This window comes from Macrotis lagotis, chromosome 2, assembly GCF_037893015.1.
Source record: "Macrotis lagotis isolate mMagLag1 chromosome 2, bilby.v1.9.chrom.fasta, whole genome shotgun sequence".
NCBI lineage: Eukaryota > Metazoa > Chordata > Mammalia > Peramelemorphia > Peramelidae > Macrotis > Macrotis lagotis.
The window spans coordinates 106,031,143-106,046,306 of record NC_133659.1 but is presented as its reverse complement, the minus strand read 5'-3'; the positions used below and the strand labels follow the sequence as shown (position 1 = coordinate 106,046,306).

Genomic DNA, 15,164 nt, shown 5'->3' with positions numbered 1-15,164 from the left:
CCACGTCCCCGCTGCCGTCGCGGGGAGGGGACGAGGACGAGGGGGCTCCTGCACGTGCGGGGCCGTCCGAGGCGCTGGGACCCGGGGGAGCCGCGGTGGGGGCCCCCACGGGCTGGACTTGAACCCACTCCTTCGCACTGGGCAAGGGCTTCAGCACGCGCGCGTCAGCCTTCTCGGAGGCGCCGGTTCGAATCCCACCCCCGGAGCGGCGCGCGGCCAGGGCGGGCCCTCCGGCCCCGCGGCGTCACCGGCCCGCGCGCGTGGGGGGCGGCGGGGGCTCGGCAGGAGCACGCGCGCCCTCCCCTTCCCGGCGCGTTTCGGGGCTCCGGGGGTGGGGCGAAGCCGGGGGAGGGGCTTGCGGGTTTAAGGTCAATGTTTTTTGAACCTATAGAAATTTCCCTCCAATTCTGAAGCGGCCCCTGGCTGGCGAACGCGCGGCCTCCTGCGCGGGCCGCCCGGGGCACGGCCCGGCTCCGTCCGGCCCCGCGGGCGCCGCGTCCGGCCCCGCGGGCGGAGGCTCGGGCCGCGGCCTCGGGCGGCTGTGCCGCGGGCGCGCGGGGGCCGCGGCGGGCGGCGTCCATTTTTGTTTTGCGGCCGTGCGCTCTCACAGCAGCTTCGGGGGACGAGGTTCCGCCTCCCCGCGGAAGGGGCGGGGCCTAGCGGGGAGGGGGCGGGGCCGGGCGTCGTGATGATTCAAACCGTCCAACCGGGGCGCCGCCTCGGGCCGCCGCCGCCAATGGGTGGGCGGGCAGGGGGCGGGGCGCGGGAGGCCCAGCGGGGTAGGGTGCGCGGCGGCTTTGGCGCATTTTCGGCTGGTTTGATTCATCCATTTTGAAGAGACGGGGGAACGGGGGGCTCGGCGGATCCCGGGGGCCTGGATCCGGTAGCGGCGGAGCCGGAGGAGCCAGCGGCCCGGGCCTCGGCGGCCAGCGCAGCCGGGGGGGGAGGGGCGCCCAGCGCGCGGGGTGGGGGGGGGGGGCCTGGTCTCGGCTTCCGCGGAGCTCCGGCCTCGGCTGCGAACATGTCCCGGCCCGTCAGGTCAGTGCGGCGGCGGCGGCGGCGGCGGCGCGGAGCCGGGCCGGGGCGCGGCGGGCCGGGCCGGGGAGCGGCGGGCGCCCTCGGGGCGGGGGCGTGCGGCGCTGGGCTCGGAGCTGGGCCGCTCGCTCTCGGCGCGCCGCCGCTTCCCTCGGGGCCGGCGCGCGCCTCCGTGCGTGGGGGAGGGGAGGGGCGCGGGGGGGGGGGGCCGCCGGGGCGCGGGGGGGGCTGCGGCGCGCACGCGCGTGCTCCCTCCCGGCGCCCGCCCCAGTGTGGCGCGGCGCGGCGGCTCCGGCGCGGCCCGGAGGGGCGGGGGCTCCGCGAGGGGAGGGCGGGGGCGGGAAGGCGGCCCCCAGGCCCCGCGCCCGGCCTTTGGCGCTGTCCTCGCCGTGGGGGCGGCGCCCGGCGCCCGGGCCCGCCCCCGGCGCCCGGGCCCCGCCCACGCGCGGGCGGGGCGGGGCCCCCGAGTGACAGGCGCGGGCGGGAGCGCGGGCCGGAGCCGCCGCTGCCCGGGCCCGGGCCGCCCCTGCGCCCCCAGGCCCCGCGCCCGGGCGGGGGTGGGCCGGCCCCCCTGGGCCCTGCGGGGCGTGTGCGGGCAGAGCCGCGGCGCCTGGCAGGAAGGGAGTTGTCCGGGGCCCCCCGAAACGCCCCGTCGGAGCTTCCCCGACGGGAGAGCGAGGGCCTGGCGGCGCTCGGAGCGCCCGCGGCCCGCGGCCGTGTCGGCGGATCCAGGAACAGCAGAGCCCCCAGCGGCCCGGGAGCACGAGGCCTGGCCGGGCCGGGCCGGGCCGGGGCCGGGGCCGGGGCCTGCCCCACCTGCATCAGCCTTGCCCTGGGCGTTTTAGTCTCTTTCATTTGGCCTTAGTTGGACCTTTAACAAACATGCTTAAATTGTCAGTTGGGGTTTTTTTTAGCATCTTAACTGCGAATTTATACATTCAAAAATTACTCAATAAAAGCAGCATTTAGATGCCTTAAGACTCAATACTTGGGGGTTTGGTAGCTGGGCTGCACGTGGGGGAGGGGCCGGGCCGGGCCGGCGCCGCTGCCTGCGGGGCCTCCTCGCGCTGGTGGGCTGATCTGATTGGTTTTTGGTTTTTTCTATTTAGAAGCTATGACCGATAACAAACTCAAAAGTAGTGTTTCTTGATTTTACTTTCCTCCAAGAGTCTTACCCTCAAAATGAAGTCTCTTTTGTTTTTTAGGTTTTTTTGCAAGGCAGATGGGGTTAAGTGGTTTGCCCAAGGCCACACAGCTAGGTAATTATTAAGTGTCTGAGACCAGGATTTGAACTCTGGTACTCCCGACTCCAGGGCCAGTGCTTTATCCACTGTACCACCTAACCTCCCCAAGCCTTTTCCTTTTAAGGTATAATTAACCAGAGTACAGTTAGGTAAGTTTACTTTTGTTAGGGAATGAATATTATTGACAATTTTGTTCTCTTTAGGTAAAAATCAATTTTTAATACGGTCCAGCCTTGTGTTACAAAAGTAGATAATAGCGAATTAGTGAATTCTTTCCTTCATTGAAATTTTAATAGTGTTCTTGTTATGGGATGGTGCAATAAATTCTGTAGTTTTTGTGTCTTTCATTTAGACCTTGTCTTCCTGTTTCTTTAGCTTCTCTATTAATATTAAATAAATTAGTTAGGAAATTAGAAGTGTAATTAAAAAAAGTGTTTACTCTGGCTTCCATTGGTAGAAACTTGTTTTGTCACGTGATCCTCTGTGGTTTTGTTTGTGTGTGTGTGTGAGAGAGAGAGAGAGAGAATATCCCAAAATCATAGCGTCCATAGGGTTTTCTTGGCAAGTGTTTGCCATTTTCTGCTCCAGTGGAAGGCAAACAGGCTAAATGATTGCCCAGGATCACACAGCTAGTAAGTGTCTAAAGTCATATATTTGAACTGAGGTCTTCCTGACTCCAGGATCAGCATTCTATCCACAGAGCCATATAGCTGTCTCAAACTACTTTGATAGAAAGTATTTTGTTGAGTTAACTCCTCTGGACACTTTGGGGTGCGGAGAGGGAGAAAATATTACTGTAGTTTGTTAAAAGCCATATGTTCTTTGATACCTCTATCTTTACGTTTTTTTGAAAGACAATGAGGTTAAGTGATTTGCCCAAGGCCACACAGCTAGGTAATTACTAAGCGTCTAAGGCCAGATTTGAGCCCAGGTACTCCTGACTTCAGTCTGAATACCTAACAAAAGCTAGGATATTAAAGATTCTGTCCTTTCCTAGCAACCAAGCATACACAATACCCCATGGACATTTTTTAAGTGTTTTTTTCAATCTTGTTCATTTTCCCATTCTATTTCCTAATTATCAAAGAATGGTTAATAATTGATTTATTTTAACATTTTTAAAATTGTTTGGTTTAAAGTCATTTGATTTCACCCTCATCAAAACCCTCTGAGAAGTGGTATTAATCTCAGTTTAACAAATAAGGAAACTGAGATTGAGAAGTTACATGTTTTGCTTCAAATAGAAAAATCTTGGTCTTGGGACTCTTGAGTATAGTTCTCTTTGTAGTAATGGAGATCTTGTTAAAGGAACATCACACAAGCTATTTGTCCTTTTCCTTTGTAGCTCATCATCACAGTCACCATAGGCCCACCAGACTTGGCCATTTCAGCTGTTCCCTTTGGACCTGTGATCTTAAGGTTATGAGGGAGTTTTTGCTCTAGCATAAATTTAAAACTTTTAAATTCAGTTATATAAAACAATTTAAAAAATACTCTTTGCCATACTTTATCCTTATCTTGTTTATGGCTTTTAGAAAAATGATTCAAAACTTTCTTCATCTTCTTAATTGCTCCTTTCAAAAGCAAGAATTTTGTTTAGGACATATCTGAAGTCTAAAAAATCAGAGAGAGAGAGAGAGAGTTATGATTAATACCCTAACACTCCAGTATAATTATAAATCGTAGAGGCTATTTGAAAGATTCATATTAAAATTATTTCACAAATAGGCAGTAGAGTGTTTCCTTATACTTGTATTTCTCTTCCCCAATTCCCCCATTTTTATTCTTTCTTTTAAAAACAACATACATATAAAAAGAAATGCCTTAAACCCCATTATCTTTTAAATGTACATTTTATACATGTAGGACCTTTCTAAACAAAATTCTAGTGATTCAGGATCATTCCTTAAGAAACCTGCTTTTTCTCCCTTGAAGTTCAATTTTTGAAATTTTAAACAAGTTATGGATAAGTTAAATGTTAAACATTTTGACATTTTGTAATATCTATATATTGAAATGCACTGCAAATATGGTATCTTCAGTATTTTTAATTTCCTTGTTTTTTGTGGGAAGGAAAAAAGTAACATTTTGGAAATGACAATAGCAATTTTCAGTTGTCAAGAACTACTTAATGGGTATCTAGAAGAATTAAGAAAGGGACAGTTGATATTACTTAAACTATATTTTGATGAGCCATCCTCAGTGTTGAATATATTCTTTTTTTTTTTTTTGTTAGGTTTTTGCAAGGCAAACGGGGTTAAGTGGCTTGCCCAAGGCCACACAGCTAGGTCATTGTTAAGTGTCTGAGACCAGATTTGAACCTAGGTACTCCTGACCCCAGGCCTGGTGCTTTATCCACTGAGCCACCTATCCGCCCAAATATATTCTTTATAAATAAGCACTGACTCTTAACACCAAAATGTTTTCAGAAAACCTGGCCTATTTTACATATAAATGATCTATTTACTTCATTCAACTTGATTTTTTAAAATTATAATTTCAGGAGATATTTAAGCACTGTGATTCAGATTCAAGTCCTGTCTCTTCTACTCACTATCCTCTATCTTTCCTAGACTTCATTTTTTTAAGAGATAAATTGAGGGGCGGCTAGATGGTGTAGTAGATAAAACACCAGCCTTGGAGTCTGGAGTACCTGGGTTCAAATCTGGTCTCAGACACTTAACAATGACCTAGCTGTGTGGCCTTGGGCAAGCCACCAACCCCGTTTGCCTTGCAAAAACCTTAAAAAAAGAGATAAATTGAGAGCATTGATGTAAATGGCTTTTTTTGAGCTGGCAACTTTAACATTTTTAGTCTAACTTACCATGTCATGATTGTTACTTAAAAAAATTTGGCTTGGAATTTTTTTCAGTAATAGTTATGGGATTAGAGCCAAGAGGTTCCTAGAAGACAAGGAAAATATTAGGAAGAGATAATAAAGTATGAGACATGAGGTAAATGTGCCTTACCGAAATGAAAGTAGTTATTTATATAGCATTCCTTAATGTTTGTAGAAGATCATGAATACATTTATTTCCTGTAAGTCCCTCCACTCTGTGAGGTGGGTACAGTAGGTCTTATCTCCATTATACAAATGGGAAAATGGATGTCAGAGAGTGGCTAAGAGTCTATGGTCACACAACTAGTAAGTAGGCTGAATTTGAGCTCAGCTCTTTGTGACCTCAGGTTCAGCATCCAGTGAAGGGACTTACTTATGAAGAATTGTAGTAGATGATAGTGTTAACGTTTAAAAACATTCCTGGTTTTTTTTAAACTGCTCTTTTGTTCTTGCTGTTTTCATTCCCAATATATCCTTCCCTTCTCTACTTACAAAGACTAAAGAAGGTGATATAGCAATATGTGCCTTTGTTCTTAGCTCTTCCCTCACCCTCCAAAAAAGAGTTGAGAGGTACATTTTCTCATCTCTTGCTGAAATGTAAGGTTGGTTACTATGTTTAGCTATCCCCCAGTTAATTGGCATCTGCATTAATTCTGGTTCTTTGCTTTTATCTTGGTCTGTGTGAGATCTTTTCAGTTGACTTCAATATACATGCTTAGTGGGTTCTAGGGTTCAACGTTTTTAGTCTGTTTCTCAGCATGATTGTGCATTTTGATTTTTAAAAAAAAATAAATTAAGTTGTTTGTAATTTAATCTTTAGTTTGCCAGAAAGTACTTTTTCCAATTTAGGAGGCATCATGATGGAAGAAAAGAACGATAGACTAGGAGTTAATGCTATCTGAATTCTAATTGTAGCTCTGTAGCTGTGATCTTGGGCTAGTCATTTACATGGTAAAGTAGGATTTCATCATTTTTTTCTAATATGTAAAATGAGAAAATGGTTATAATTTTTTATAAAAAATTGATTTTATTAACAAAACATTTTACTTGTCTTCCCCTCACCAGAAACACCAGCTATGTCAAATGATGCAGATATTTTATTATAGTTTTAATTAGCAGGTTCTCTCTATTTTCTTTGCCTTTCAAATTAAAAAAATCATTGTGTCAGTTAACTCTGGTTGGTTCTTTGAACTATTCTTCAATTCTAGTCCTGTTGTTAAATAATAGAAAGTTTTACAACCTGGCAGATAGTAAAACACTTGAGTATGTGCCATAAAATGTTTAAATGATTGTCTTCAAAAAGGAAATCAGGAACTTTATTGCTGTAGTCAAATCAACAAGTATGGCCCAGGCTCTATTGCTAAGAACTATGGATACAAAAAAATATCAAAGACAGGCCCTTACATTGAGGAGTTTATAACCCAGTAGGGGAGACAGCAAGTAAGCAACTAGGTTCAGACAAGTTAGTACAAATTGGAGAGAATCTCAGAGAGAGGACCCTTAAATTAAGGGGACTGGCAAAGGCTTCTTGCAAGAAGGTGTAATTTTAGTTAAGACTTCAAGGAAGTCAGGAGATGGTGAGGAGGGAGAGGATTCCAGACTTGAGATATCAGTGAAAATGCACAGAACCAAGAAATGAAGTCCTGCACTTGGGTTAAGAGACTGGACAGGACTTGGCAACAGATTGGATGGGGTAATTTGTGTGATGCGAGAGGAAGGTTAAGGTTAAATTTCTGAGTACTCTCAACTGTATTAGGAAAATTAGGAAAGGGGATGAAGGAGAGTAATGTATTCAGTTTGGACATGACTACCAGACATCCAGTTCAAAAGGCTATAGCTTTAGGTAGATCAACATATTCAACAAATATCAATTAACCAAAGTACTATGCTAGACACTGGTGATACAAGGACAAAGTGAGTGATGGTCCCTCCCCCTAAGAAGCTTCCATTCTTCTTGGGGCATGTGTTTCTATTTAACTTCATACAATTTGAGAGGGAGACGGCTTTAATGTTAAGTATTTGGAAAAGTCTCTCTGTTGGGTATTTCTTCTTTTGGGGGGGTTTTGTTTTTGTGTTTGTTTGGTTTTATTTTTGTTTTTTAGTTTTTTTGGCAAGGCAAACAGGGTTAAGTGGCTTCTCCAAGGCCACACAGCTAGGTCATTGTTAAATGTCTGAGGCTGGATTTGAACTCAGGTACTCCTGACTCCAGGACCAGTGCTCTATCCACTGCACCACCTAGCTGCCCCTTATGTTTCTTGAGCATAAATTTGAAAGAAACTAACTATTCCAAGAGGTAGAGGAAAAGGAATGTATTCAAGGAACGGAACCTGTGCAGAAGCATGGGATTAGAGGTAGTACCAAACTTGAGAAGATAGTGAGTGAGCTAGGCTTGGGTGAATAGGAGAGGTGTGGAATAAGCAGACCAAAGTAGGGTGTACTTCATATTTCAAACTAAGGAGTGTTCATTTTATCATAAAGACTACCCCAAGATGTCTCATGCTGTCTTGAACTATCACATTCTCCCACTTATCAGTAAGATAATGGTGATAATGTCTCTTTCATTTTTTTTTTACGTTTGATGCTTTTGGAATTTTATACCTGTATCATTTGCCAATATCCCACCTTCCTTTATAGCAAAGAAAAAACAGTTAGGCCAGTGATCTAAAAACTCTTAACCCAAAAGTATATCTCAATGATTTTTTTTTTTTAGAACAAAGTTTAGACATTGTAAATTATCTGATATACCTTAAATTTGTTTTCATTTAGTCATTGGGTAGACTTCTACTGAGTTAGATTTCTTCTCAGTGTCATTTCATACAAGTTTTCCTTTGTTTCTCTGAATTTCTCATATTCTGGCTTCAGTATTAGAAAAATTTTCCTTTTTTATAAAATTGTTTTTAAATAAATAAATCTGTTTTTAAACCACCTCCATTTCTGAATATAATCCTTCCTTTGGGAACTAACTGTAGTCAGTATTTCAGGGAAGAGAAGGAAAAACATGGCTTGCATCTTTAGGAATTTAACCTTATTGCCTCTTATTTTCGTAATTACATTGATGATCATGAAAAAGTTGCAAGACTGCCATGACAACCCCCCAACATTGTGATAAAAACATTAGAATTTCTGAAGAGCAAAAGAAATAGTATGTGAAAGAGCCACATAATGTCCAAGAGCCCTGTGTGTGCTTGATACTCTTTTTTGCTTTTTGTTTTTCAGATCACCTCCTTGCTTTCAGAAGTTCATCTGAGAAACTGCAATCTAATTAACATTTCTTTTATACATATCCAGGATCAAGGTTTACAATGGATCTTAGAGAACATCCAATTCAGACCTCTTTTTGGTGGATAGAAGTAGGGTTGAAACCTTTGGTGGTTTTTATTTTACTCTATCAAATATGATTTCATCGGGTCTTTTCTTTGAGGTGACAAGTCCTATCTAATCAGTATCTAGCATATACTAGCTATCTGATACTTAAAATCTTGCTGCAGCATTACAAAGTTAAGTTTTAGTGTGACTTAAATTGTACTACATACAGTAGGGTAAATGATATAGAATAGAGAAGTTTGGGAATGGTTGTCTTAGAATAAACTGTAGCTTATAAAAGAGGCAGTGTTTACCTAACTGTAGAAATAGCATTTCCAAATTGATAGCAGCTTATAGGGATTGTAAATTAAACTTGAAAAATGTCAAAAGAAACTACCCTAAGACCATTCTTATTCATTCACATTCTTTCCTTTCCTTACTTGATATGCTTCTAAGAGCCTATGCTTCTTTTTATGTTCTTGTGTATTTTTTTAACATTCTTGCATTTTCTGAGATTGTACTTGCAGTATATTCTTTAAGCAATTAAATATGAAAGTACCTGTTATAGATGTTAATAACCTAGAAACTTCCATTGTTTGGAGTTGTTATGACTTACATATATTTTTTAAAAAAAATTGAGAAGAGGGATGTTCTTTTGAAATGCGATTGATTAATAATGGGGGAGAGCTAGGTGGTGTGGTGAATAGAGTACCAGCTCAGGAGTCAGGAGGACTTGAGTTTCAAATGTGGCCTCAGATACTTAATAATTGCCTAACTGTGTGACCTTGGACAAGTCACATTGCCTTAAAGAAAGAAATAGAATTAGTTGTCTAACACAACAAATAAATGGCACCAACAAAGCCTAAATATTTTGTAAATTTGGATATTTTTTCCTCTCACATAATTCTGGTGAAATAAATTATTTGCAAAAGAAGTAATTGGTAAGGAGTACATCAAAAAGTCCAATCAACAAATGTATGTGTATTATTGGTGTATAATGTGTGCTGTTTGATTTCATCCTTCCCAATCCCAGATTAGAAATACTTCAAGGGGGTGGCTAGGTGGTGCAGTGGATAGAGAGAGCACCCACCCTGGAGTCAGGAGTACCTGGGTTCAAAATCTGGTCTCAGACATTTAATAATTACCTAGCTGTGTGGCCTTGGGCAAGCCACTTAACCCCATTGCTTTGCTATATATATATATATATATATATATATTTCAAGAGCAAAAACATGAGATTTGGGGAAACTGAAAAGTTAGCGAATGAAATTATTTTCATCCAGAACTTTACTAGAGAGGTGCTTCATGTTCATGGTCAAGCTGTAACTATGTCACATCTCTTTTATCTTCCCTAATAGAGAATAATAAAGTTTGGAGGATTCAGGAATTGTGTGTGTGTGTGATTTTGAGTAGATAGTTTCATATTTGTATTTAAATAATGCCTTGGGAGTTTACAGCACAAATCATGATTAAACAACTTTATTGCTATTGCCCTCCAGGCCTTTGTTCTCTTCTTCCTTCCATTCTTCATTCTAATCTAGTATGTTGGTAGGAGACTACTGCATCACTATCTCATGTTTGAAAGAAGCCTGAACCAGACTTTGGTCTGTTTTCATTTACTCCCCTTTAAAGTGAAGGGGTCAGGCTAATCTCAAAGATCCTTGTCAACCTAAAAATGGACTTTTCCAACTTCTTAGTTCACATCTTCTCTGAGTCAAGGAAGTAGCATTTGTCTTAAAAGGCTTTTATTTCTTGGGCTTACAGGAATAAAGTAAAAGGGATCTTCCAAGGATTTTAAGGAGAGATTTACTGAATAATTCCTATTACCAGGCAGATAAGATTTAACTATAAGAGGATATTATGATTGGAAAAGCATTTGATTAAACCCTTATGATATAGCTAGTACAAAAGGATATAAATTCAAGAGTGAAGAGAGCCCCTGCTTTCAAGATGTTTACATTCTAATAGGAGAGCCAACATCGAAACTGATAAAGGAGACCAGCAAGGACAGTAAAGATGTCCTTTAAAAGATAGTGGGTGAGGGGCAGCTAGGTGGCTTAGTGGATAAAGCACCAGCCCTGGAGTTAGGAGTATCTGGGTTCAAAATCTGATCTCAGACACTTAATAATGACCTAGCTGTGTGGCCTTGGGCAAGCCACTTAACCCCATTTACCTTGCAAAAACCTAAAAAAAAAAAAAGTTAGTGGGTGAGAAATTATTTTTGCACATGCTTTTAGTATGTAATGTAAAAATTATCCTTGACTATTAGGAATTACTAAGCACATAGTTTAAAATCCTTTGTCCACTTTAACAATTTGTAGGGGGGTTTCCCCCCTCATTCTTTCTTAAAATTTAACTGGGAATAATTGAGAATTTATATTTTTGATTCTACTAAAAAGAAAATGCTATGTTGGTAAATTATTTTTCTGCTCCTTTAAAATGATACAAATGAATCTGAAGTATTAATCTTATAATAGAAACTAATTTTCACTAAAATAGAACTGAACTTTTAATGCATCTGTTTTTTGGCCTCTAGTAAATCTTTATTACATATGTTACAAGGGTCCCTCTCTTATACAGCCTGTTTTAATGTCTTTCTAATGTGAAAGTCTTCATATTTAGAATTTAATTTTTTATGCCCTAATGTTACTTCAATATTCTAATAGAATTGTGGTTTTGTAGATGTCCTACTGAATGCCTTACAGTGAAAGAGCTGACTGAGGGTTTGCAAATGCTATTCCTGCTGTAGAAGTTTTAACATCCTGGACAAGTTTGACCTGGCTGCAGACTGTCTTTCTGAGGAACAGGTTTGCTGAGCACAAATAGACTATGCTCCTCCCTGGTCAGACTATTTATCACCTATGGCATAGATGTCAATCTCATGCCCAAACCAAGCTAAAATTAGGAAATGTTTAACAATATAAATAAAATTTCAACATAATGCTAATTTGTGGTTTTTTTAAAGTCTGTATTTTACTTGTTGAATCCATTCTATTTGAGTTTGATACCACAGTCTTATGGCATATTTCAGTGACTTTTACAGTTCCTTTCCTTCCTAAAATGTGGTAGTCAGAACTGAATCCAATATTCTAGATTTGATATGAGTAGGGATCATTGTCTACAGTGTCCCACTGAGGGGAGCCCTGAAACCCCATTAGTTTGTTTGATATCAAAATTTGATAGCAAATCACTACTGATTCATTAAAATCTCCTAAACTCCATATTATTTTCAGATGAACTGCTGTCCAGCCTCCATTATGTAATTGCAATGTTTATTTTTTAATCTCTATATAAAGTTCTAAATTATCATTTAGAATTTTTAGTTGCCCATCTAACTTTGTGTCATCTACAAATTTGATAAACATGCCTTGAAAAGAATAAGGGGGTAATCCTAATTCCTCTTTCACAACATGACTAATAAGAAAATATGTTAAACATGATTGTACACGTACAGCTTTTACCAGATTGTTTGCCAACACAAGGAGGGAGGTGGCAAAATATGGAACTCTTATTTGCAAATGTATGCATGTTGAAAACTACCTTTGCGTATAATTTGAAAAATAAAATTCCAATTGAAGAGAAAAAAAATAGAGCCCACTTTCCAAGTTAATATCAACCCATCAGGGGTGGCTAGGTGGCATAGTGGATAAAGCCCCGGCCCTAGAGTCAGGAGTACCTGGGTTCAAATCCAACCTCGGACACTTCATAATTACCTAGCTGTGTGGCCTTGGGCAAGCCACTTAACCCTGTTTGCCTTGCAAAAACCTAAAAAAAAAAAAACCCCATCAGTGACTGTACTTTGGTTGTTAAACCAATTCTGAATCTAAGTATCTGGATCGGCACTTAACCAATATCTACCCAATTTGTCCATATGAATTGCCTGAAAAATTTTGTCATAACTTTCCATTGCATTTTATTTAATTGTTACTGTCCTTTGTTTTTTGACAATTTTTCCCATGGCAAGTATTTTGAACCCAGTTCTCATTCAAAAATCCCCTCCTTTTCCAAAACCCTGATTTAACACTAGATATTAATACTTGATGTTTATCAGTTTGTTTTGAGATTAAGAGTGACTATTTATTCCACAACTTCATAAAAAATATTTTCAATAGCAGAAACACTTTGAACTTTCTACTCACGTAAATGAAACTGGGCTGGTTAGCAATAAGTTTTCCCATAAGCCATTGGATAATTTTCAATACAAAATAAACGTATTGGAATATATAACATTAGAATAAAAAATTAAGTGTGTTAATGCATTTGTCTGTGTAGACACAGCTTATATTTAGAGCAAACTATTAGTTCATGCATCATGTAAAAACTCAGGTTGCTTAATCAACAGTCTTTTTCCTTTCCTACCTCCTCCCATGTTGTAAAAGAAAGAAAAAAAATAAAACCTTTATTAGTCATTCAAAACATTCCCTTTTGGCCATGTATTCTAAAACTTAAATTTCTACTCCAAATCGATTACCTTTCTCTCTGAAGGGCTCTAGAATTATCATTGTATATTGACATTGATCAGTTTTAAAATAAGAATTGAGGGTCTCATCCTATCACCCACACCTGAACTTTTACAACCTGTATAAGTCTTCTTATATTTTACAACCTCCTTTATAGACTCTGCTATCTGGTGACCCTTGGCCTCCTTGCTATCCCATGAACAAGACATTTCATCTCTAGACTAAGGGTATTTTCATTTTTAGTCTCCATTTCATGGAATTCTTTTCCTTCCTCATCTCCAACTCCTGACCTCCTTGGCTTCCTTCAAGTCCCAACTAAAATCCTATTTTCTTGAGTTTTACAGTTTTTCCCCCTAATCTTACTTCCCTCCCCCCCACAGAAGGCAATCTGCCAGTCTTTACATTGTTTCCTTGGTATACATTGATCCAAATTGAATGTGATGAGAGAGAAATCATATCCTTAGGGAAGAAAAAGTATGAGATAGCAAGATTACATAATAAGATATCATGTTTTTTTTCTAGTCCTTGGTCTTTGTTCAAACTTCACCATTCTTTCTCTGGATACAGATGGCATTCTCCATTACAGATAGCCTCAAATTGTCCCTGATTGTTGCACTGATGGAATGAGCAAGTCCTGCAAGGTTGATCATCACCCCCATGTTGCTGTTATCTCTTATTTATTCTTAATATATTTTGTTTATATATAGTTGTTTTCGTGTCTTCCCCCTCCACCCCCCCATTAGACTGTGACCTCCTTGAGAGCTAGGACTGCATTTTACTTTTTATTTGTAATTCTAGCACCTGTGTATCAGACATATAGTATGAACTTAAATTGATTGCATTAGTTCATTTAAATCTTCCCAAGTTTGTCTGAGGCCTTGCCCTCCATCATTATTTATGGCATAGTAACATATCATATTCATAATTTGCTTATCTGTTCTCCAGTTGGTGGGTATTCCTTCAGTTTCCAATTTTTTTGTATGCATGGATCTTTTCCCTCTTTAATCTCCTTGAATTATAGATCAAATACTGACGTGGATCAAGGGTTTGCACAGTTCAGTAACTTATTGAGCATAGTTCCAAATTGTTTTTTCAGACTGACTAGGCCAGTTCAAAATTCCTCCAACAATGTTCCTTAATGTATCTGTGTACTCTTTGTATTTGTTATGAAGTACCCATTCATATTCTTTTGGTTATCAATTGGGGAATTACTCTATACATTTGAATTAAGTTCTCTAATTTAGAAGTGTCAAACATGGGGCTACATTGCTGCTCACAATACTCCTGAGTGTGACCTGAACCAAATTTAAATGTAATTAAATTTTGATTAAAATTAAAATATATTTGGAAAATATTCAACAACAAAATGTAGTAAAATTATTACATTGTAAAATTTCATCACCATGCAGCCCACAGGGAGCCTTATAAATGTATTAATAAACTCTTAACAAAAATTGCTATTGAGTTTACTACTACTGGCTTATAAATCTTAGAAATGAGACCTTTGATGCAAACAACTTTTACCCCTCCTGTTTACCTGCTTTTCTGAGGTCCTTTATTAATTTCAAATTCTATTGCTATGAAAGTTTTAAAGACTCAGTTATGCTTAACTTTGCATCTTGTTTCTATACATTTTTGTTTGTTTAAAACTGGTTCTTACATGAGAATACAAAGAAGGTTGCCTTCTGTTCAGTTTTTTAATTATGCATCTACTTGCTATAAAAATCAGTATTCTTCTGGATGAGATTATGGGAAATCACATTAGAATTCAGTTTACTAGTCCTTAGTCCAGGGAATTGGGGGTATACTTATACTTAAGGGGGAAAAGTCTTTTTTTGTTGTTAGTTTTGGTTTATTTTAGGTTTTTTTAGGTTTTTTGGCAAGGCAATGGTAACGGTTAAGTGGCTTGCCCAAGGCCACACAGCCTTAAGTGTTTGAGGTTGGATTTGAACTCAGGTCCTCCTGACTACAGGGCCAGTGTTCTGTCCACTGCGACATCTAGCCTTCCCAAAAAATATCTTTTAAAAAATTTTAGTGACAAAGTTTTAATTTGATGATTTTTTTTGTATCATCTTGCTTGTAGGCTAGGTAAATAAAATCTCGTGGATAAAGAAATATGATCATAGTTGGAATTCAGGATGTTTACCAAAAGCAGAGCCACTATTAACTTTGATACTTTTCTTAATGATGATTTCATTCTCATGAAAGTAGGAAACCAAAGAGGGGGAAATTCTACACTTAGATTTTCACTAACAAGGAGAAATTCGTTGCTAGAATGGAAAT

General features: G+C 40.8%; 1 protein-coding gene across 3 annotated transcripts in view; it reads left to right on the top strand.

Moving 5' to 3' along the window:
- LOC141513043 (nuclear ubiquitous casein and cyclin-dependent kinase substrate 1) overlaps positions 1-15,164 on the top strand; it is a 75,730-nt gene that overhangs the window by 37,899 nt on the left and 22,667 nt on the right. The window contains exon 1 of one of the 3 annotated variants that reach the window (XM_074222502.1): positions 856-1,038. The exons of the other annotated variants lie outside the window; for them this stretch is intronic. Coding sequence (XP_074078603.1) covers positions 1,022-1,038 — 17 coding nt within the window. The 5' untranslated portion in view covers positions 856-1,021. Of the gene's footprint in view, positions 1-855; positions 1,039-15,164 lie in introns of those variants that run through there. 3 annotated transcript variants of the gene reach the window in all.